The sequence below is a fragment of the Cervus elaphus genome, chromosome 10 (genome assembly GCF_910594005.1).
Source record: "Cervus elaphus chromosome 10, mCerEla1.1, whole genome shotgun sequence".
Lineage (NCBI taxonomy): Eukaryota > Metazoa > Chordata > Mammalia > Artiodactyla > Cervidae > Cervus > Cervus elaphus.
Window position 1 is genome coordinate 51,370,860 of NC_057824.1, and position 25,226 is coordinate 51,396,085.

Sequence of the window (25,226 nt, forward strand, 5' to 3'; positions counted from 1 at the left end):
GGAACAGCTGCTCAGCTGCGCCCCCCGCCCCGCGCTCCCGCGCCGCGGCCTCCTCACCTCCCTGCTCCATGTCCGAGTCCGTGAGGTGCGTGAGCGAGAAGCTGGCGATGCTGGCGGGGGTGATGGAGAACCTGGAGTAGGGGGCCGCGTGCGGCCAGCTGGGCTCCGCGCTGCGGGGCGGCGGCGGGGAGAAGTACTTGGAGTTCTGGAGGGCCGGCTTGGAGCTGAGGAGGTGACTCGTCGTCCTTGACAGGAAAGGGTCTGGGGAGAAGTCGTCGTCCCACTCGAAGCCTCCGCCTGGAAGTAAGCCGGAACTCACCCTCCTCTCCTCGCCGCTCTCCAAGGAGCGGAGCACGGGGCGGGGCCTACAGACCACCCTGTGCGCACGCGCAGGCCTGTGCCGCCCCCCGTCCCCCCGCCCGGGTGAGGGGGGTCCCTGAAAGGGGTATGTGGGGTCATCCTCAAGAACAGTTCACACCCCGCGGATCTTTAGCTGCGTTCTGAGCTTGCCCCCCGAGTGTGGTACCTTCTTCGTCGGTGGAGCTCTCAGAGTTCAGGCCCCGGCTCAGGTGCGGGGAGCCCGCCGCCGGCGCAGGGCTGCTCGGCTCGGGGCTGCGTGCGGCTCCCCCGCAGTGGCCCAGCTCTTTGGTCGGGGTTTCCTGAAAAGCCCAACACAAGTCCCATCAGCGGGGGCGGGCTGGGCAGCTGTGACCCGTGCCTCCCGCCCTGGGGCGGGGAGGCCACACCCCTTCTGTCCCGCTGGACGGGCTCTGAACCCCCGCAGACACGTCAAGTGGCTCCCGGAGACCGAGGAAGAGACGGCAGTGGGTAGGACGCTGGAGTGAGGACACCAAGCCGGTGGTGCACACAGCCCGCCCGCCCGCACCCGTCCCAACACTTGGGTTCTGGCTCCAGACGCAGAAGGGGGTCTTGTGATGCTTAGAAAAGAGGAGAGGAAATTCCAGATTTTTCTCTTTCCCCGGTTCTCGCTCCCACTGCCAGCTACCCCGGAGCGGTGAGCTTGTCTCCAGTTGGAGAAGCGGGGGAACCCCACCCCCACCGCCTTTTCCCTCTGTCCTCCGGTCCCCCAGCCTCACAGGGCAGTGTGGTAACCCACACCCCAGCCCTCTGGCAGGAGGACGACAGAGGAGGCCCACGACGCCGGACGGCCCAAGGGCTCCATGGGGAGCCGCCGGCTCAGCCCCACTGCGCCGGGCAGGCCTGACCCCAAACAGCTCACCAGGCTTTGGGAGGGAACTGCAGGGGGACCACTGCCAAGGCCCAGTCTGGCCAAAGGGGAGGCAATGCCCAGGACAGGCTCACACAGCACAGCAAAGGCTCTGAAAGGGGACCCCAGACCCGGGGAGGCTGGGTGGAACTTGCGACTTGAACCCGACTGGGTCAATGCCTTCTAAGATGAAAACATCTACATTCTCCATAGAATCCATAAACAAGACAAAGAATCGGAAAATGAAAAAACAAAGGTACAATCTAGAATCACTCAGCAAACAAATAAGGAAAACCTGGATTCACAGGAGAAAGGACAACCAGCAGATACCAGCGCCAAGCCATCCTCAGCCAAGCCGTCCTCGGACACGAGAGCCACCTGCAGAAGACCGTCACACACGCTCCCACACAGTGAGGGAGAGCACGCCGGAGACAGATGGGCATGTCTCAGCAAAAAGAGAGGATAAACACAACAAAACGCACATTGTGGAATAGGAAAATACAACAATCAGAATTTAAAACCTCACTGGCTGGACTCAACAGCAGGATGGAGGCGAGAGAGGACAGGATACGTGCACGTGACATGCATCATCAGAAACGGTCCCACCTGAACAACAGGGAGAGCAGAGGCTGGAGGGGAAGCCAGGGGTGGGGCCTCAGGGCCTACAGACTAGTTATTCGGTCACTAAGCTGTGTCCAGCTCTTTTGCGACCCCATGGCCTGTAGCCTGCCAGGCTCCTCTGTCCATGGGGTTTCCCAGGCAAGAATACTGGAGTGGGTTTACAATTTCCTCCTCCAGGGGATATTCCCAACCCAGGGATGGAACCCGCATTTCCTGCATTGGCAGGTGGGTTCTTTACCACTGAGCCATCAGGGAAGCCCCTATATCCTAGAGACCAAAAGGCATAACACTGGAGTCCCAGAAGCAGAGACAGAGTGTGGAATAAAATATATAAGTGTATGTAAGAAATAATGCCTGGAAACTTCTGAAACCTGCTGAAAGATACAAAACTATGGGTTCAGAAAGCTCTACAAACTTAAAATGAAACAAAGAAATCTATGCCTGTAATCCAGAAACCCATAATCATACTGAAAGACACAGACGGACTCCTGAGGGCAGTCAGGAACAGGCAGTCAGAAACAATGCTGAAAGTAAAGCACTGTGGCCTGAGAAGTCCATGCTCAGGAAAAACACCCTTAAGAAAAGAGTGTGAAATACAGAGACTCTCAGATGAAGAAACACCAGGAGAATTTGTTTAAAAAAAAAAAAAAAAAAGCCAAACAAACAGAAGGGAAATGATAACAGAAAGGAACCTGGAACATAAGAAATGGAAAAAGAAAAAAAAAAAAAAAGAAATGGAAAAAGAACAGTGATAACTACCTGAGTGAATAGAATCCTATTCCTCTTCAGTTTCTTTAGTAAAAGGCGAAAGATTTATACGATCTGAAGAGAAACCAGAGTATCCTCTTCAGTTTCTTAAAATATGTTTGATGACTGGAAGTAAAGCATAGAGCACTGTGTGATGGGGTGTTTAATGAGTAAACATGTGACACATCGGACAACTTGAAGAAAAGGTCTAGGAGAGGATGAAGGACCTATAGAGCACAGAGGTTCCTACATTCCACTTGAAATGGTAAAACACTGATTCTAAGGAGGCTGTGGGAAGTATGTACATTGTAACCCCAAGAATACTCCAAAAACTATACGAAAAGAAGATATATAGTAAAAAATACAATAAATAAAAGATAAGACTAAAAACTGTTCAAATTACCAAAAGGAAAGCAAAAAGAGGAAGACAATAATTAAGAACTAGTGGAACAAACAGAAACACTGAATAAAGTGGTGCACCTATATCCAAACTTGAATAACTCTATTAAATATAAGTGGCCTAAAAATACCAATTAAAACACAAAAGGGAGAAGGAAATGGTAACCCACTCCAGTATTCTTGCCTGGGAAATCTGGACAGTGGAGCGTGTCAGGCTACAGTCCATGGGGTCACAGAAGAGTTGACATGACTTAGTGACTAAACAATGAACAGAAAGACAAAAAATTTCAGAACAGATTTTAAAAACCACCTAACTGTGTGCTATCCAGAAGAAACTGCTGAGTTTAACTACAAGGATGCAGATGTGTATAAAGATGGAAAAAAGCGATAGCACATAATTACTAGTCAAAGGAAAGCTGGAGCCGCTTCATGAATATCAAAGGAATAAAGAATGACATTACAGAATGACACAAACGGTCAATTCACCAAGAAGATGTAATAATTGTAAATGTGTACGCAGCTAACAAGAGAACTACGAAACAGACAAAGCAAAAATGGACAGAAATGAAAACACAGACAGACAAATCTGTTTATACAGCCGAAGACTTCAATGAACACTTCTCACTCAGGCATAGAGCAAGTAGAAAAATCAGCAACAGTACAGAAGAAATGAACCAAGTGCATGTGACATTTATAGAACAATCCACCCACCAGAAGTGAAATACACATTTTCAGGTGCACATGGACCAAACATTTACCAAGATAGACCATATTCTGGCTCTACAAACAAAACAACACACATGAAGGAATTGAAACCCTACAAAACACGTTCTCTGACCAAAACAGATTACACCAGAAGTCAGTAACAGAAAGGTTAAAAAAAAAAAAAAGAACCTCCAACCCTTGGAAATTAAACAGTATTTTTTTTTTTAAATAAGTAATCCTTGGGTCAAAGGGAAAGTCTCAAGGAAAATCAGAAAATATTTTGAACTGAATGAAAAATGCAACTTATTGCATTAAATATTAATAGTAGAATGAAAAAAAGGTCTCAAATCCCTTGCTTATACTTTAAGAGTCTAGAAAAAGAGCAAAATAAATCCAAAGCAAGCAGAAGAAATAGAAGATAAAATAGAAATTGATAAAATTAAAAAGAAAACAAAGGAAAACATTCCATGAAACCAAAAGCAGTTCTTCAGAGAGAGGTCAATAAATCCACACAATCTCTTCCCAGAAGAGGAGGTGATGCAGCTGACCCGACTGATGCCCACGGGCCGAGGGCCCCGATTCCTGCGCAGCTGAGGACCCCCTGGAACTGTACCGTCGCCCCTTGATAGCCAAGGTTCCACATTCACAGATGCAACCAGTCTTGGATCGTGTAGTATTTGGTAGGTGTTTAGTGAAAAAACCCACATGTAAGTGGACCCACACCATTCAACCCTGTGTTATTCAATCGACTATGACTTTCCAACTCGCTTTATGAGACCAGCATTACCTTGACACCAAACCAAAGACAGAGCAAGAGTAAAAGTCAGCCAAGTAGTCAAACACCCCCCAAAATTACAGGCCAATATGCAGACCTCATGAAATCCTCAACAACATACCAGCAAAGCAAATCCAGCAACATGTAACAAGAACATTACAACCAAGTGGGCTTTACTTTCCAGGAATGCAAGGCTCATTAAATATTGAAAAATCAATCAATGTTATGTAACTGCTCTATTGAACACTGTCTTGGAAGTCCTAACTAGTGTAATAAGGTAAGAAAAAGAAATGAAAGAGATACAGTTTGGAAAAGAATAAACAAACCTGTCCCTATTTGCAGGTAACACGCTTGATTGTGTAGAAAACCACAAGGAATTTGAAAACAAAATTCCTAGAACTGATAAATCAGTACAGCAGGATAGAAAGTCAACATATAAAAATCAACCACATTTCTGTATACTGGCAAGGAGCAAATGGAAACCCAAATTTTGGTAAAGGGGAAGATATACAGATCAATGGAATAGAGCAGAAAGTCCAGAAACAGATCCATTAAAAATATGGCCATTTAACTTTTGATGAAGGTGCAAAGTCAATTCAATGGATAGAGAATAATCTTTTCAACAGATGGTGCTGGAACAACTGGACATCCATCCAGAGGCAAAACAATGAACCCCAACCTAAACATTATATAAAAACTATCTCAAAACGTGTAACAGATCTAAATGAAAAACGCAAAACTGTATAAAACTTTCAGAGAAAATATTCAGGAGTTAGGGTTTGGTGAAGAACTTAGACATGACACGTAAAGCATGGTCCATAAACGGAAAAAAAAAATTATAAACTGGAATCCATCAAAATTTAAAAACCTTGCTCTGTGAAAGATAAGCCATAGATTGGGAGAAGTATTTCCAAGCCATATATCTGACAAAGGACTCTTATCTAGAACTTATAAAGAACTTCCAAAACTCAAAGAACACAGAGAATTCACCTAGAAAATGGGCAAAAGGGGCACTTCACTGAATAAGACATACGGATAGCAAAGAAGCACACGAACAGACAGGCAACATCCCGATCCAACAGGGAAATCCAGTTTAAGACCATGATGAAGTATTATTTCACATCTGTTAGAAAAGCTAAAATAAAAATTAATGGGGACTTCCCTGGCAGTATAGTGGTTAAGACGCAGTGCTTTCACCGCCACGGGCCTGCATTCGTTCCTTGCTTGGGGTACTAAGATCCCACAAGCCGCATGGTGCAGCCAAAACAAAACAAACAAAACAGGAGAAACTAGGTCTGGAATGCAGAATGATACAGCCACTCTGGAAGACAGTTTGTCATTTTCTTTAAAAACTAAACATACACTATAAATCAACTGTTGTTACTGCTCAGTCACTAAGTCGTTGGTCAACTCTTTGCAACCCCATGGACTGCAGCACACCAGGCTTCCCTGTCCCTCATTATATTTCAATTAAAAAAAAAAGGCGCCTAAACACACACACTTATCATACAACCCAACAATCACAGTCATGGGCCTTTTCAGAAAAATTAAAAGCTGTGTCCACACAAAAACCTACAAACAGTTGTTCAAAGCAGCATTATCTGTGACAGCCCCAAAGCGGAAACACCAAAATGTGCTTCAGCAGGTAAATGGTTAAAACGATCATATGTCTACAAGATGGAATGTGTCTAAAAGGAAGGGTGTACTGCAACAAGCAACAACTTCTACAGCTCTCAGAGGAATTGCACTCTGAGTGAAAACAGCCAGCCTCCGAAGGTTACACGCTGTGTCACACACGCTGCTGGTGGAGTGTAAAACGACAGAGGGTGTTCTCTGCGCTGAGGGAGCTGTGTCTCTCATGGTTCTGCGGAGCGTGACATGAATGCTAACGTTTACAGCATTGTACACACACACAAGAGGGGCCATTTTACTGTTTAACTTTTAAAAAGATTAAAAACAATTAAAAAAATAAACAATTAAAAAATAATAATAAAAATTACTGGGTGTAAATATTGGCCAGCAGATTAACGAACAAAACGTAACACCCACACAAAGGAACGCTCCTCAGGGATGAGTGTAGAGCGGGGGGACTCCCTGACGCTTTACAGAGTGAGGCTCTGGACACACAAGGTCACACACGGTCTAATCCCGCCACTTGGCCTTCCCCGGCGGCTCAGCCGTAACGAACCCGCCTCCCAGCACACACGACAAGGGTTCCACCTCTGGGTCGGGAAGATCCCCTGGAGAAGGAACTGGCCACCCACTCCAGGATTCTTGCCGGGAAATCCCGTCGACAGAGGAGCCTGGTGGGCTACACTCTATGTTATAAAAGAGTTGGACCTGACTTAATGACTAAACAACACCCCTGCCACTTATACACGATTCTAGAAAAGAAAGAACTCCAGTAACAAAAGCAGGTCAGTGGTTGCCAGGAGAGGGATGTGGCGGGGACTTTGTGGGGATGGAAGAGTTCTATTCTGGAGGGGGCAGTTACGGAGAGCGCTTACTTTTGTGTGTGTGTGAGATGTGGTAGGAATTACAGACAAGTTTTGTTTTCTTGAATGCTTTTCACCACGTAATTTCTGGTGTGTGTATGTAAGTGAAGTGGTAGCAATTACTGAGAAGTTGGTTTTCTTGAGTGTTTTTCTGTTCTTTACATTGAAAAAATTTTTTTCCAAGAAGGTATTTTTCCTTATGCTCACTGCATTTTTTTTTTGAAGGAACATGTCCTTGTAAACCAAATGAACTAAAGAAACACAGCACACAGACCCTCAGTTCCCCGTCTGCCCCAGGACCTCACAGACTCTGGGGGCTCTGGGCTGTGACACCACCTCCCACACTGTCCGGCCGGGCCCTGTCACCATAGTGACCAGCGCTGGGACGCATGGGACTGAGCTCAGAGCTCACCTGTCCTGTGACAGGCTGAATGGTGTGACCGTACGTCACCTTACCTGCAAGTAAGCATCACCACCCACTATGATGGCCGTGAGAACACTGTGAGTCCGGGGCAGCGGGGGCAGGGGGGGGGCGCAGTGCAAGAACAGAGGGTCAAACGCGCCCACCAGGCTCATGGAAGGGCCTGTGAGAAACACGGGGAGACCCCCGCTGCGTAGTGAAGCTAAGGAGACCCTGCTTGGGAAGGGCGGCACCCAGACACTCACTTGCTGGGCTGTGACTTCACAAGAAAGTTGAGTAAGCGTTCACCAAGCACCTGCTGAACCAACGGTGAAATAACCAAGGCAGAGCTGCCAAAACCCATGATGCTCAGTGAAAACTCTGGAGCTTAGGAACTTAAACCACTTAAAAACCAAACCACTTCAAAACAGGCTCATGAAGCTGGAGAGCAGAAGCAGGAGGGAACCTGCCGGCCAGCAGTCTGAAGCCACAGGTAGCTGTGACTCCACGGAAGCTGCATGGGACCCACTGGCCACTGCAGGAGCTTTTCAGGACTTTGTTCGGGACTTCGCCCACATTCCCACTTTCACTGTGACAAACTTCACATCTAGTAAGATTTTCAGGACTTTGTTCGGGACTTCGCCCACGTTCCCACCTTCACCGTGACAAATCTCACATCTGTTAAGCATGCCGTACACTTGATTTCCGTGCCTTTGTTCTCATGCCGTGAGTCTGGCTCTTAGGCAATCCTGCCGGCTTCTGAACCCATCAGAACAACACTCCCTCCCCACCAAGTCCCCACAAAAGTGCAGCCCTTCTGTAGCCCAGGTGGTGGCTTCCACAGGGGCGGGGTCCACCTCAATGCTCCAGAGACCCCCAGACATCTTCCCCAGCGCCTGCCCACACTGCTCACAACACACAGTTCATAACTCTTTCTATTCCACCTACAGGTCATCAGACCTGTGAAAGGCACAGTTCAAGTGCGCTGAGAAGATGAAGGAAGGGACACGTGAATTTGAACAGCTTTTGACAAACACAAAGCCTGGGACCAGGAGACCCCTTCCCGCCCGCCCCGCTGTCTCGCCAGCCCGGCCCTGCTCCACAGGCACCGCCTGTCGGTGTCTCCAGGGCTACGTGTGAGCCTCGGAAGGTTCCAGACAGCCCGGGGCGCTGGGCATCACTGCCAACCACCTGCGGACACTCGTCTGCTCAGGAAAGGATGAGTGATTCAGCAGGGCTCTGCCAGGACACCCGGGAGGAGCCCACAGCCCCCTTCACGCGATAGGAGTTCCCAGTGCAAACCTCGCTTCTGCGTGTTCTTGAAACTGACATAGTAACCACCCCCAAATTCCCTTTACTGAGAAAATCACAAAACAATTGGTGTCCTCAGAACGGCAGTCAGAAAACCCGAGCACACTCGTTTCCCCGACACATGCTGGAATCTCCAACGTGACAACCCAGAGGGGACAGGGAACAGATACCTGGTCAAAGAGATAGACTGTGACGTCATCAAAAAACGTCACCGCCTTCCTCTCCCTCCTCCAGCCGGGCGGCGGGTCCGCGGGCTTCAGCAGGCTCCGCAGGCAGCGGCCGTCCTCGCGGCTGAGGACGACGGGCACCGGGTGCTCGGCCTCGTCCTCGGACTCGGAGCTCAGGCTGTGCAGGGTGAAGGCCCGCAGGTCCTCGTCCGAGTCTTCGCTGTTCTCGTCCTCCTCGTCGGCATCCATCCCATCCTCGGCGAGGTCCAGCATCCCCGACACGCCGAGCTTCCCCAGGTACTTTCCCTCCACGTCCGGCTCCTTCAGCTTGGGGCCCTCGGAGTGGCCGCACAAGGCCTTCTCGGCTGTCGGGGCCGCGGGGCCGCCGCAGCGGAGAGGGGCGTGGGTTAACGCCAGGAGTTCATCGGTGTTGGTGCCAGTGGAAGTCAGCGTGCAGGGGGGCTCCTCGGGGGCCTCGAGGTCATCCCCGCTGCTGAGCTCCGAGTTCTGCAGACTCGAGGGGCTGCCAGCCTCGTCGTCGGGGGGAAGTGTGTGTGTGGGAGCTGGTTCTGCGGCTTCTCTGGATTCCAGGTGACGGGAGTTCTGCAGATCAGGACAGCTGGGGTCAGGCGGGCTGCTGCTGGCGTCCAGGCAGCTGTCCAGGGGGCCGGGACTCTGCGGCGGGACACTCTCGGGCAGGGGCTGGTCGGCTCCTAGGGCCGACACCGAGGTGCCCAGGGCCCCCTCCGACCTCCTGTCGGGCTCAGAGTCGTTGTCCGAGAAGTACGCGGAGTCTCGGTGCGAGCCCTGGGACGCAGGCGCAGCAGTCTGTGAGGTCGCCTCCGCGCCTCTGTGGCCGTCAGCAGCATCTGAGATGACGATGAGGGGCTTGGGAGGCAGCCTGTCGGGAGTGCCCTCACGCGCCGAGGCCGTGTCAGGCGCCGGGGCGCCCTCGGGGGCCGGGTGCAGCGTCCACTCAGGCGACTCCAGGTTCTCTGTCTCGTAGCCGCTGTCCGCTGGCTTGTCGGGGGTCAGGAGTTTCTGTGGCGTGTGAGCACCTAAGGAGCCCAGTAAAGCCTCGTGGACGTCCACCGAATCCAGGGAGTCCGGGGTCTCCGCGGACGGCTCGGAGGTGGGCACAGGCGCCGACAAGCTGTCCTCCAGGAGGCTGTCCTGACTGGCCGAGTCTGAGGAGAGGGCGGACACCAAGCCGCCCTCCTCTGCAGCAGCATCTTTACGACCCAGCTGCCCCAGCGCCTCCACAGCCTCCCGGGCTCTCTCCCGCAGGCCTCGAGGGCCGTGCTCTTCCAAAGGCAGCTGGTGTTTTAAGTTCTGCCTCAATTCTGGAAGGCCGTTCCCTATACGCACCTTGCTGGCGGAGGTGTCCTGGACCAGGCTGGGGTCACTTTGGGTCAGGCTCACGGCCCCCTCCCCCTGCTGAGTCAGGGCCGGGGACCTGTCGCCGGTGGGGGCGGGGGTGTCCGGTGGGGCGGGCGTGGAGTCCGCGTTTACCTCTCGGCAGGCGCCGTCTTCACGGACACCGCCCTCTGGACACATGGGCCCGTCTTCACCCTGCTTCAGGGCTACACCCGGGGGGACTTCGTGAGGCGGCCCCTGGGTTTCAAGCGAGGTAGGAGGTACCTGCGGCTGTGGGGAGCGTGGCGAGGCTGCCACCCCAGAGCCACCCTTGGGCACTGCGCCTGACTCCCTGCCCTGCACGCTGACGCTCTCCTGCAGCGAAGAGTCTGGTTTATTTTCAGCAAATGTAGGCTCAGCCTTTACAGACTTTCTACTGGGAGTTTCTAACATGTATTCAGGAAAGCCAGCATTTCTGAGTTCTGTCTGCAGATCATTTACATGCTCTTTGCTGGACAAGGAGTCTTTCAGTAAGTTCTTCTCTTGAAGAAACAAAAAATTTTCTGACAACTCTTCAATGTCCAGCTGATCAAAACCATCTTGGTGTACGAGCTTGTCTGTGGAGTAAAGAGGCTCGCAGTCAAAAAGCTTACGGGGCTGTTCCTTCTCCAAGTGGCGCGCAATTACTGACTCTTTAGGGTCATCCAAATTTGAACTCAGGGTGGGCGGCTTAAAGTCAGCTTGGACTCCATTTAGTTCCATCAAGTCAAATATTTTTTGGTGACTGGGCAGAGCCTCTGACTTGTCAAGGTCATTAAATAAACTGTTGAAAGGGCTCTCGGGACCCTTGGTGCTGTGTGCCTCCTCAGGTCTGCTGGCATCTTTGGGGTCTGCACTCTTCTGGAAGAAATCCTCCTCCGTACTGGACTCCTCAAGCTCCAGGCTCCTGAGCGTCAGACACTGGGACGCACTGTCCCCAAGCCTCTCAGGATTATCCATCTCCGTCGTGAGCAGAGTAGGGGGGTAATCTAGGTCCAAGTTGCTACGGCTTTTTTCTTCTAACTGGATGTAGTAGTCGCTTCCGACAGAAAGGTTGTGGGCGTCGAAAACGGGCACCACCCCGGGGGCCCGCAGGGGGACGTCCTGGCCACTGTCATTCTGCTTGCCAGGACCGGGGTCTGAAAGCGAGCTCTCGAACGCTTCCGTGGGGAAGAAGATGCTGGTGTAGGACAAGGCTTCGTCCGGGGGGCCTCGGCTGCGCGCGTCGAAATGGTCGTGCTTGGCAGCCTCCCAGACGTACTCGAAGCTCAGGCCTTGGCTCGTCTCGGTCACGGTGAGGACCTCCTCCATCTCTCGGCCAAGCCGGTCCCTGGTGAAGTGGTCGAGGATGGGGAAGGCGGCGTTACTTGCAGCATCTCTGCTGTTTGCGCTGGGCTTGAGCGCGTTCCACTGCTGCTCAAAGTCCACTTCCGGGTCCCTCTGGCTCTGCATCCGCAGGTAGGTGAGCAGCCTGTGCACGTCCTCCGCCGCTGGCCGCTTGTCTGGTGACAGCCAGCAGAACTGCAAGACTTCATACCTGAGCAAGACGGACAGGAGATTAGTGGACAGATGACAGATTGTTTCAAAACAAGCAAAGACCTCACAAGGACGCCCTAGGCCAGCTCAACACCCCAGAAGCCCCAACACTTGAATCGCTTTGCTGGCCACCAGCAGGAGTCTGGTTCACGGTGAGCTCTGGGGAAAAGAGGAAGTGGAGAGAGAGACAATCTGGCCACTGATTTTCTGCGTCCTCAGGACACCGTGCAGCGTCACTGCAATTCTTCTAGCCTTGTCATTTGTTCTTCTGGCGTTTTCCAGGTGCTCAGCCACTGAATTTACAAGCAGCCCTAAAATGCTCTCCTCTGAACACGACCGCCATCGGCCTCCTGCTTAGTCCAGGACGCACGTGTCTGACGTGTGAGACTTACTCCCTCTACTCTGCGAGGACTCACGCAGACACACGCCGTGGTGACTGCCCTCCAACGACTCCCCCGACAGAGAGGGACAGCACAACCCTCTGCGGCACAGCTTCCCTCAGGCCACCAGAGGAGCTGAGGGCGGAGGGCAAGAGCAGAAGCAGAAGCCCAGTGCAGGCGGCAGTCAGGCGCTGGTCTTCAAAGGGTTGGCTGAGTAAGGCCAACGCCTTAAACTGCGGCCGTGAGTGGAAGGGAAGACAGGATGACAATGTCACGGTATTAAATTTACGGCATAAACATTCAGTTATTCTGGGTGAGTTAGTTCTAGCAAGTCGGGTGAGGGGCTGAGCAGCGACCACACAGAAGGGCACCAAGGTGCAGAGGCAACGCCCGCCGAGTACAGGGTGACGCGGACAGGGGCCTCGGCATGGGTGAGCCCAGCTCTAACTGGAAACCGAGTTAAGAACGGGTCTGGAGACTCTTAAGAAGTGAATTTGTTTTGCAAATGTCAACACACATTATGCAAACTGCCTCAGGTGCCAATTCAAACTCCATCACGTCTATGCTACCTGTCTGGTCACACACGCCGGGGTATCACACAAACAGCCTCATTCAAAAACAACTCCACAAGAGCACACGCCCATAAACTGATTCTTAGAATTAACTCGGACGTAACAGGTTTCTTATCACATGTAAGACATAAATTCCTGCTGGTTCTACATCAAAAACAAAAAAAAAACAGCATTACATCTTAAAAACTGGACGTTAATTCCCAAATCAGTCATGAATAGTATATAAATGGTTGCTTTTCATAACATTTATTGTTGAAAATCAGGGAATATATAACTAAGACCTGTGGAGACAGAATTTCTTCACCTTCTGAGAGAATGTGACATGAAGTTACCCACCATCTGTCGGAGTAGGGCTGCTCCAGCTGGGGCTTTGGGAGTTTTGTGTCTCTCTCTCGAATGACCTGGTTGAGCACATCTAAGTTGGAGAGGCTGGAATAAGGCTGAGCAGCATTCTCAAAGAGCTCCCACAGCGTCACACCCAGGGACCTGCGGGGGAATAAAAAAGCACATCTTTCTTTCTTCAGATACTGAATTTTTAACACCCACATTTTTACATGTACAGTCATTAGTCATTTCAAGCACAAGGGTCTGAGGAAGAGGTTATTCAAGATAGCTCTTCAACATGATTTAAAAAGCAAGCACTTCTATTAAGATGCAGACCACAACAAGAACACCTCCTCAGACTAACAGAATGTTATTTTAGGAGTAAAATGAGATGGAGCTAGAGAGAGTAATCACAGGGAGGCATTCAAATGACTGTCAACTTTAAAACTCAAGGAATTATAAAGATCATCACAATGGCCTTGAAAGGGTTCAGCAACATGGCTAGATACAGAGTAAACACAAGGACTTCTGAGGGTTTTGGTGGGGGGAAAAAAATCCCATTCACAACAGTAGTAAGCAGTGGAACTTCCAATATGAACAGGTCTTCCCTGTTGACCTGTGTGTTTCCTATTGTAGTTGTTCTTAGTATTCAGAGCTTTCTGCTATTAGGAAGGATGACTCTTCACTGCTCGGCGGAAGAGGCCACCTGCCTGGGTCACTCACCACCTGCGGGTGCCGTCACCACAGGCAGGGACCCCCTTCTCGGTACCTGCCCCGCCTGCCGGCGCGGTGCCCGCCCGGTGCCATCCCCTCAGAAACGGCCTTTGCTGGAGGGGCGGGGCGGGGGCGGGGTGGATGCCTCCTCTACATGGTCTCCACGCTCCACGTGGTCTCCACATTCCTCCCACCACTTCCCCTTCCGTCCTGTGTTACAGTCTGTCTTCTGCAGTGGCTCCTAGACCTGGCAGATCACCTGTGTCACCCAGACGCTGGTACTGAGCACCCACCCCCGAGGACTTGGTTGGCAGATGCAGGTGTGGCTGCATGCTTAAAAAGCGCCCATGTGACTGTGACTCCTGTCAGGTTTAGCTGTCGATGGTTCGCATGAAGATGACCGATACCTACCAGAATAATAACCTGTATTTGAATACATCAATCTATTATTTGACACTGCACAGTACTTATGAGTTAACTTATGAGTTAAATTCTCTTTATGCTCATCTCACAAATCAGTGAGTAAATCAACATATTCAGTATCTAAGTGGAGAGGGCGTTTCTATCAAGGAAATAAAAGAACCCGAATCTCTAGTCCAGTTCAAGAAGGGAGATGTGCCCCTAGCACAGAACTGCTAGGAGCAGAGGGCTGTCTTGGATTAAAAAAGAAGTTTAAGACACTGTCAGCGACTTTAGGGAATTACCAACTTATTTGATTAAGGAAAATAAAAAGTTTGCATGAAATGCTAAAGACCACAAAGGCAGCCTCTGACTGGGACACAGTGAGTGCTATCAGCGCCACGTCTGGTTTGACCCTGGGCATGTACCTCTGCCCGCCTCAGTTTCTCCAGATCCCTGATGCCCTTTCTCTCCCCTCATAAGGCCTGTTCCTGAACCAGCCCTCTCCTCAGCCCCTCCCCTGCTCTTCAGAGAACATGAGGCCTGGGCTGTCTCAGCCCCCAACTCCTAACACCTTTCTCCAGCATCCCTCGTGCGTCTCCTCACGCAGACCAGTGAGGAAGACGAGACGTGTCCCCCTCCCCAAGGCCCCCCTGCAGCTCCCTATTCCCTCGTCTTTCTGCCCAGTCTCCTCAGGAAAAGCGGTATCAGCCACTGCCCATCATTCCCTGTCTCTCTAAAGACCAGTGGCCTGCTTTCTTCTGGGAGGAAAAATGTCCCGTAGCTCTTCTCCCCTCTTCCACCAAACTCACGGGGCCAAGAGCCTCAGGCTCGTCCCCAGCACAGGGCAGCGTGGCCCCTGCCTCGGGCAGAAGCTGACACACTGCCAGTCCTGCCGCCAGACACTTCTCACCCCCTCAGAAACAAGGGGCGGCGCTGCCTCTGGGAACACGGGCTAAGTCTTCAGGTCAGTCACCCAGCTGAGAGCAGTGAAAGCATGGATCATGAGTGAAAAGCAACTTCTTATGAAACACATCAAACAACAGATAAGCTAGCGGGGAACTCACTGGACAAAACCTGGAGCTTAGAGAACAAAGGAGAGCACCACACCACGTCCGACCGTGGCCCCTGCTGGGGCACGGAGCCTGGGCGTCTGTGTCTTTGGTGAACAAGGCTTGATGGTGGACAGGCCAAGCCCTGGCCCTGCCCAACAAGGGGCCTCGCAGAGACCTCCTCATCACAGTGGGAATAAACCCACCCCTCAGAAGCCTGGGGGGCAAGCTGGCTTGGCACTGAGGCCCTGTGAGTGAGTGCATGTGTGTGACTGTGAGTGTCTGTGAACATGTGTGTTGAGTACACAGGTGTGTGTGTGCCTGCAGGGGGAGTGGGGTGGTGGATGGTCCCAAAGAAGCTGGTCACAGAGCCGGCCTTACTGGGATTCACAGCCCAAGCTCATACAGTCTAAGTGCCCCCAAGACCTCAGGCTAAATACAGAAAGCCCCAGGCTGCTGTCGTCCCTGACCAGCCAGGACACCCAGAAGCCTCACAAAAGCACGCGTGCACCCTCTCTGAAGGAATGTTCTCAAGTCCAGGCTTCCAGGATCCTCACCAGAAGAAGGCCCCAAGGAAACAAGGCACCATCAAGAACCAGGAAGGTCAAATCCACAAAGACTTCACATTTGGGAATTATCTGATGTAGATCATAACCAAATTTTAAAAAACTCTGGGCCAGTTTTTTAAAAAATCAAATAGACCTCCTAAAACAGTAAAGCCAATTAACTCAACTATAAAATTCGGTAGAGAGATTTAACAGAGGAATAGACACAGCTGAAGAGGAATTTTAACAAGACCAAGAATTGGCTGCTAGAGCACAGATCTGAAAGGGAGCTGAAGGGATGAAACACATAAAGGAGAGAATAAGAGACAAAAGACAAAGCAAGAGGTTGTGATGCATGTCCAATCAGACTTCCAAAAGAAGGAAAAATGGGGCTGAGGCAGTTACTGGGAGGGTAAGGGCTGAGAACACCCACCTAAGATATGAAAAGCCAAGCAGAAAAACAAAAAAGTCCACACCCATACTTATCACAGTGAAACTACAAAAAACCAAAGACAGAAGAGTTTAAAAGTTACCTTTAAAGAGCTTAGGGAGACTTACAGCTGACTTCTCAAGAGCAACAATGGAAGCCAGAAGACAGTGGAGTGAGATCTTCAATACACGGAGAGAAAATAACTGTCATCAAGTAAAAAAATACACTTCAAGAATGAGGACAAAACAGAGGTATGCGCAGACCTACAGAAAAAGACCTGAGAGTCTGTTACCAGTGAGACTACACTACAGGGAATTCTGAAGGACATACTTCAGACAGAAGGGGACTCAGCCCCGACAGAAGGTCTGAGATTTGGGGGAAAAAAAAAAAGAAAAGAAAAGTGATCTGATTATGTTGGATAAACCTAAACAAACACTGATGTTAAGAAAAATAACAACATCTTGTGGTGTTAAGAGAAAAAATATGATACCTCACAATGATGAACATAATTGCATGTGTGTGTGTGATGTAAAGTTAAAGCATGTTAAAATACCCTGGGGTCCTTGTATTTCTCAGAAAGGGGCCAAAGTAAGAACTACGGTTAGACTAAGTTAAGTATACATGTTATTTCTACAGTAGCCAATACAATCATAGCAATAGAGTACACAGCTCCCAAAATACGAGGAAAAGAAAAAACAATCCATAAAAAGGTAAGAAGCAAAAAAAAAAAAAATAGAAAAAGCAGGACAACAGCACCCCAAAAAAAAGTAGATATAAATTAAGAAAGCTATAACAGAAACTGTTAGTCAAAGACTTCTTACATACATTTTTTTTCAACTTCCATTAAACTGAGCTATATCTCAGTACTATGTAATGGTCCAAACCTCTTTCAGTTTTTTCATTCACTCGATTAATATTTATTAAACATCTACTATAAACAAGGTCCTATAGTAGGCAAAGAAAATAGCTTTGGTTCCTGCTTTTATGGAGATTATTACTGTTGAATGGGTAGAAGTTATTGCATCATTGCAAAAACTGGAATCATTACTATGATGTCAATAAACTGCCTTTCACATCATCAGTCCCTGGCATTCCTACGTCTTATTCAATTATACTTTCCCGTAAGAAAGTAGTTGAGAAGAAAGAAGTTAGGACTTTGTTAATAACAAAAGCCTAATCGAACGGTAAACCGGTACATACCAGATATTACTGTATTTGGTTTGATCTGCAGTTAGCAGTCTGTCTTGAAAGCTGGTTACTAACTCTGGAGCAGTCCACCGAAGAGGGAAAAGTTTTTTATCATCCGTCTCAATATAATCCTCCTGTTTTGTAAGAAATCACACAGAATTTTGAATTCTCTAACACCTCTATGTGAGCTCAGTAACTTAATCCCAGGTCATTCTCAGAAAACACATACTCTACCTAAAAACACAAGTCAGAAAAAGAAATGGACACAGAGACAGAGTTTCCGGGCAGAGGGTGGGCTGAGGGTTTCTCTGAATCAGCCTCCTGGGCCTCATGAGCTGGTCTCTGAACCTGCTCAGTCACCCTTCCTGGAAAAGGAAGGTACGCCATGTCTGATGTTACAGAACGCAGACTCTGAGCAAAATATCTTGTAAACTATGCTGGGCTGTATCCCTGAGCAGAAGAACAGGGTGGTTAATGAGTAAGAGCGCAGGCTTTCGAATTGGACAGGCTGGCTGAGTCAACGTTCAACCAGCTACCAGCTCTGTGACTCTGAGCAAGCAGCAAACATGCTGAGCCTTCTTCCTGACCCGTAAGATCAGGAAGATGCACCGGCCTTCCCTTCATGGTCAGGATGACATGAGATCATGGGGGCAAGTACTTCACAGTGCCTGGGTGGTATACAGCCAGTGCTCAAGATAGCCAGAGCTACTACATAGACTAAGAACAGACTTACATTTGCATGAATTTTTTTTTTAACCCCACAATAAGCCACCTTACTCAGCTGGGCTAAGCAAACACACACAAAAATTTCCCAGGTACTTCATTTATTTTCTTTGGGGGATATATTTATGACAGAGTTGAAAAACTCAAATCCCAAGCTTACTGATCTGAGCTGAAATTTTACCAAACATGTATGTAGAAATATTTATATATGATGTGTATATTTTATTATATGGTAGCAATAATTATTTACCCTCCCTTTCCAAACAGGCATGGCATTTTGTGATAAGACCACTTCATGAGCATTAAATTAGATTAGGGAGAAAACCCTTAAACTTCTGGCTTACCTTGTACCTGCTGAATCCTATTCCATAATCACCCACTTTCACATTTAAGTCCGAGGTAAGAAAGCAGTTTCGCAGGGCTAAGTCACTGAAAACAGAAAGAGTGAAGTGAACATGAGAACAAGGAGAATCAACACCCAGGATGACATGACGTGGAACTGCCGTGGAAAAAGGCTTTCTTGGGAAATCAGGGTGGTAAGTGTATTGAGTCCCCTGATGAGTAATTCATGTTTTAAAATCCTTTTTCAGAGAAAAAGGCAATGCCATATTCCTAATTACTTAAAGAATGGAGATGATCAGATTTTTTTTTTTTTTGTAAATCACTCTGACTGCTAACAGGTTAAATTCTAAACATATTTGTACCTTGTTCTGCATTGATACCAGACTTGTGGCTCATTTCCTGGTATTTTTAGAGTTGCCAAGGAAGCATTCTAAACTGGCTAATTTGTCTGAATTTATTTTAAATAGCTTACATTACCTAAGCAATAATCTAGTAGTAGTCTCTTACCTGCAAGTAAAGAATAAAGTTACAACTTCAAGCACACTAAAATAATCTACATTATTAAAAATGTTTGTTTTAATTCCTTTTTCAAAGATATGCAAGCATTATAAGTGATTTAGCCCCCTCCAATTCACTCTCTTCTCTAACTTCTCTTCCAAACTCTACTTCTCTCCAAGAGGGAGGCAAAGAGCATATTTTCAAGACTGACTCAAAACGATTTACTCAGTTTATTTAAGAACAAATTAGTTTTAAAAACTACCTAACTTGAAAAGTAAAAAACTTTTTCTAAAAAAACTTCCCATAGAGACAGCAGGTTACATTTTTTGGATTTCAGCTTTAACCCTTGGAATTTTATTAATTATCAATTGGCATATGAATGAAAAAGCCACTGAACTAAAATAGAATTGAATACCTAACTTACAGTTTTAAATCCTAAATAAAAGTTCTCAGAAACTGAATTTCCACAGTCCAAAAATTTAAAACGTTTGTCTTTGGCCAAAAATCAAAAACTTTATCAAATTCTGATTTTCAGTGATTTTAATTTCCAAAGCTCACGTGTCTGAAATAGAACAACGACGTGGATAAGGACACACGAGCTAACGCTGACGGAACCCAGTGACGGCCTGGTGCACACCACCACTGACCCCATCATACCATCAGGGCTCATGTTTAGAAAGCCCTTTACACACAGGTGTTTCTCCAAGCGCCTGATACGTATTAACTCATTTCATCTTCACAACAGGCCTCCCAGGTGGGTACCATTATGTTCCCCGTTTACAGAAAAGGAAACTGAGGCGCAAGGAACTGAAGCAACTCTGCCAGGGTCAGTATTTCTCTCACCATCAATAACCATCAACAACAACCCATTGCCAGTCAGAGCGCACTGCCATACGTGCGACTGGTCCTCAATAAACACGCTGATCTCACGTTGATCTCAGTAAACGTTCCTGACTGTGTCACATTGAGGTGGCTCTCACAGTATTTCACACCTTGTCGCTGTCATGTTTGTTATGACGATCTGTGATCAGTGACCTTCAGTGTCACTACTGTAATTTTTTGGCATTTTTTAAGCGATGAAAGTTTTAAGTCCAAGATAAGAAAGCAGTTAGATGTATTCAATTAGTTAGATTGTGTTCAATCAGTTCAATTAGTTAGACTGTGTTCAATCAGTTCAATTGGTTAGATTGTGTTCAATCAGATGTGTTCAATCCCTCCCTACATTATGATTACAAGCAGTGTTTTCATGGCGCTCCACCAGGCCTCTGGAATGTCTGGGGAAAAACTCGGGACACCTCTAATGTTACAGACAAAACGCAAGCACGCGGGGGGATCAGTGTCCCAGACCACCTCAACAAAGCGCCTCTCATGATAAAGCGAGTCCATGCATGTTCAGGTTTCCTAGTGCAGAGAAAAGTGATGTTTACACTACACTGTAGTCTATTACGTGTCCAAAAACATACCAACACACAAACGCTATGTATAAACCTTAATTAAAAATACTTTATCATTTAAAAAATGTCAAAATAATTACAATAGCAACACTGAAGATCGCTGATCACAGATCATCGTAACAGACGACGATGACAAGGTGTGAAATACTATGAGAGCCCGACGTGGCACGGACGGGCAGCGAGCACGCGCGCTGGAGAGAGGCGCCTCCAGACCTGCTTGACGAGGGCTGCTGCAGACTTCTGACCTGTGTGTGTTTGGGGGAGGGAGCCCAACAAACCCACGGTATCTGCGAAGCATGGTAGAACAAGGTGTGCCGTAGAAACCTCACATCTCAAGGAGAGAGGTGGCCCCTGGGTTTTGGAAATGATGGAAGGAAGGGCAGGCAGCCACGTGTGGGCAGCAGAATGCGGGGCTCCAGGCCACCTGGCCCTCTGGACTGCAAGCGGCACACGCGTGGCACCGCGGGTCCTGCCCCAGAGGCTCCGGGCACCGCCGGCCAGCACTGCTAAGGCCCCTGCAGACAGACACTCCTCAACCTTCCCAACACCTCTGTCCTGGGACCAGAATGAAGATCTGGGTGCCAGGGCCCCTGCCCAGGAGTGTGCAGGTCATCTGAGGCAGGGTGGCAGCCCGAGGCGGGGGCAGGGAGGGCACCTGCAGGGTGGCCCCTGGCACCTTCCACTCCGCCCACTCGAGCCACACCAGGGCGGCCTCCCTCCACACCTTTCCCCTCACATGTGGTCCCTGCAGGTCTACAGACACGAAAAGCAGGTAAAAGATGAAAAGATATGTGCAAAGGGCCTGGGGCTCTCTGTACACGACACTGTGAAACTCTCCTACAATTTGACTGATGGTCTCAGAGAGAGAGGAGGAAACGCCTCTTGTTACCACAACACCAAGGGTACTGAGGAGGAAAATGATGCTGTGACCAAGGGAATTTCCTCTAAACTCGCCCTCTACTCCACCCCAAACATCCTGGTCACCGGAGGACAGTGCAAAAGCACTGGACAAAGTCACAGACCGGCGACCGAGTCTTGGCTCCACCACTCCTAACTGTGTGACTCTGGCAAGTCAGTCAGCACACCAGAGCCTCAGTTCTCCTTGGCAACAACAACAAAAAAAAGAGAGGGTGTGCGCTAACCTGTAAGGGTTACCTCGTAAGATTTTTATAAGAATACAGATTTTAAACATCGAAACATTGAAAACATCAAATTGTTGTCCAAATTCAAAATTATAAAATTCAATTCAAAAGTAGTAACACATAAGTACTCTCCGAGGCCCAATAACGTACCAAGCTAAAGAACAGGAAAATGTAAAGGTGTAACTTTTTAACAGCAGAGGTAACTCTTGACGTCAATGGCCAGTTTGGGTCAGGAAATACAAACATACCAGTATATTCTTCCTTCAAGTTGAAAAACAGGTCTAGTGGCAAAGCTGCCAGCTGACCTGGCCCTCAGAGCTTGGGCTCCGCCGCCCTAGGCAGTGGCTGCAGGGACCCCGCCAGGTGAACAGAGCGGCGGGCACACAGGGGACGTGCTCTAAACAGCTTCCCGCCCTGATTCACAAGGGGTACAGCTCCCACTGGCGTGAGAGCTTGCCCACCTCAAGGAGATCGTTCTTGTGGAGACAGCTCAGCGGGGCTGCAGACGTTTTCAAAACCACTCTGTCCTCTATTTAATTAACATACTACCCACCAAGGCTCTCCCAGGAACCTGAATTCCTGATCAAAAGAGCAAGCACGGCCCACATTACCTTATGTAATCCTGAGAAAAGCACTTCAGGGCAAGATTACCCTGTTTCAGGGAAGAAACAGGCTCAGAGGATTAAGGAAGGAGAGGCCACTTAACAGCTTCAGCTCACCTGCCGCCAGCAGCCACCACGGTGTAAAAACTAATCCCCACGTGGGCTGTGAAGAGACTTCCACCCACTGGAAGGTGGCTGCAGCTGCAGAGGCAGTGGCAGAGGAGCAAGGCCAGAGGGTTCAGACGCAGCACAAAGAGGCAACTGGGCTCATTCAGCGTCTGGACAGCTTCGCCCCTGCTCATCAGGTCAGCCTGCATCACGCTTCTCTTCCCCGACATCACAGTCCAGACAAGGTCTACAGCCCAGGCCTGTGGCCGGTCCTCCCTAGCCCTCTCACACACACCGTCCCCATAAACTACGTTCTAAGGATGCCGGGCTCCTGTAACACTGGGACACCCACGCTCTGAGGGCTGGAGGACTTAATGATCTCGGTGTTTCTCAGCAGATAGTAACTTTTAACTTTAAACTGGGAAAATCCTAAAGAGGTCTTGTGTGCAGTTTTGGCCACACTACACGGCACGTGGGATCCTCGGTTCCCGGCCGGGAATCGCACCTGCACCCCTGCAGTGGGAGGCCGAGTCCTGCCCACCGGGCCGCCGGGGCCGTCCCTCGGGAGGTCCCTCGCGCACGGTGTTACCTGGGCGCACCTTAAGGCCACGGTCACCTGGGCCTCCAGCTGCAGGGGCCACGCCCACACCGCCCGCTGGAGGCTGTGCTCTCACTCATCGCAGTGGCCTGGCGGCTCCTTCCTGCTCCTCCAGGAGGACTGACAGGCCGGGCACAGGGAGTCCTAGGCGCTCGGCCAGCAGGTCAGGAAGGTGCGGAGCGCGGCACGCTGGCAGCTCCCGCTGTTTACGTGGCCTGCGCGGACGTCGCGTGTCTGGCTGCAGAAACGCAGACTACCCAAGACCCAGGCTGAAGTCTCCTCTTAGACAATAAGTAAAAGTAAAAATTAACCGGGGGTGCCCTGCTAGACCAGCTTCCAGCTGGATGCGTGGGAAGTTCTATTTCCAACCAACATAGAAAGTTCGACTTTGAGTCAGCAAATAAATATTCTAAAGTCCAACTTAAAACTATGCTGTTGTGCACTCAGTATCTTATAACAACCTAGAATGACAAATAATCTGAAAAGCATACATATAACTGAGTCTCTCTGCTGTACACTTGGAGCACAATACTGTAAATCAACTCTACTTCAATTTTAAAAAACGCTGCTACAGTGTGCTACCAACACAAAAACAAAGCACACAAAACTACATAAAATACGGCTACTTTTTAAAAGAAAATGAAACCGTTGTCGATGGTTTCAGGAATTTTCTTTACCTTGAGTTTATGTACCTGAATTACATCCAAATCATGTTAGTTAATTTATCATATTTATTTGTTTGAAACAAGATCCTAAAGTAAGTAAAACTTTAACCTAAAGAAACACACACACACACACACAAGAAACTCACAGGAAAGTAACATTTACTCTGACATCTCTGCCAATTTTTAAAATGTAATCATAGAAACCAACTTGGGCTTGAAACAATTTCCAGTTGACTTTGACAATTTTATGTTGCTGATTCTGATGTGATCTTCTCTGAAAATGCTCTGTTCTCCAAAATCTAAAAATTCCTACACCAAGTATTTAGGTAATAATTACTTGTGTTTTATAAAAGAGTAACAATACAAATATGCTGGGTATTAATCTGTTACAAGGGAAAAAAACAAAATATAAGATTTTTCCATTATAAAACAAATAGATCTGTATATTTTGACATTTTGTGTAAGGGTTTCTGCCTTGGGCCTGAAGAAATTCATAATTATTCGAGTCTCTATAAAGCACCTTATCAGAATGATCTGCTCACTGTGCAAGTCAAACAAGATAGATACGTAAGAAGAGTGTTAATTTTCCTTCTTCCCACCCTGAAGTAATGCTGAGAATCTGATAGGTATAATTTTTCCATATCTGTTCACACACATACACACACAGACTCACACAAACCCCCACAGATATAAGCATTTTTTTTTTTAATGGCGTCATATTTTAAATACACTATATGTATGTGTGTATATATAAAATACACAACCTGTGCAACCTGTGTCTCCATGTCAGTACACAGGTGTTCCTTTTCAGGTCTTTGGATTGTTAAGAGTAAAATGATTGAATTAAAGTCAACTAAAGAGACAGCTCAGTGGTAAAGAACCCGCCTGACAATGCAGGAGACTCAGGAGATGTGGGTTCGATCCCTAGGTCAAGAAAATCCCTTGGATGAGGAAATGGCAATCCACTTCAGTATTCGGATGGAGGAGCCTGGCAGGGGGCGGTGCAAAGAGTTGAACATGACTGCGCACACATGCATGCATGCACACATGCATACACACACGCACCCATGCGCGCACACACACAAACTGAGCACGCCAAGAGTCAGACATGACTGTGCATGCATGCGCACACATGCGCGCACACACACTCTCTCTCTCTCCCCAATTTGTCCAGAGACCTGAGAAAACATTTCAGACACAAATCAGAGCTGAAAAGGCTGGAGGAGAACAAGCAGGAGTCTCCTTCTGAGTTTAAAGAACCATCATCTCAGGACTCAAAGCCCTTTGCTGTCCTAATTAAAACAATTATGTGGATGATTGGAACAAAACACGACGCGCTCTGAAGAGCTGTGGCTGTTCAAGTGGGACCAAAAAGGTCTGGAAAGACGCGTTACCCCGACCCCACAGCTGCTCACATACAACCCAGCATCCCCGGTCCAGCTAGGGCGGCTTCTCGGAGTGCCGACCAGAGACCGACACTGGGACCTTCTATCAGAAGACGATGTCAGACCCTCACAGCCCTCCTCTTCCCGCCTCTAGGACGGGAGAGGGCCACACGGTGACAATGATGCCGAGCAGGTAGAGGTGGAGCCTGAGGCTGATGTGAGGGGGACGCCAGGGCAGGGGTCCGGAAGGCAGACCAGAACTGCTCCCTCAACTCTGAGCATCACACCCTCTCGCGTGCTTTGAGATTCTGGCAATAACCTCTAGG

General features: G+C 48.7%; 1 protein-coding gene across 2 annotated transcripts in view; it reads right to left on the reverse strand.

Moving 5' to 3' along the window:
* Window positions 1–25,226, reverse strand: part of LMTK2 (lemur tyrosine kinase 2) — a 72,875-nt gene that overhangs the window by 4,242 nt on the left and 43,407 nt on the right. For both annotated transcript variants that reach the window (XM_043915311.1, XM_043915310.1), the window contains exons 8-13: window positions 18,451–18,535; window positions 17,396–17,517; window positions 13,068–13,217; window positions 8,852–11,780; window positions 527–659; window positions 58–297 (exon numbers count right to left, since the gene is read on the reverse strand). In XM_043915311.1, the coding sequence (XP_043771246.1) occupies window positions 58–297; window positions 527–659; window positions 8,852–11,780; window positions 13,068–13,217; window positions 17,396–17,517; window positions 18,451–18,535 (3,659 nt within the window). The remainder of the gene's footprint in view (window positions 1–57; window positions 298–526; window positions 660–8,851; window positions 11,781–13,067; window positions 13,218–17,395; window positions 17,518–18,450; window positions 18,536–25,226) is intronic.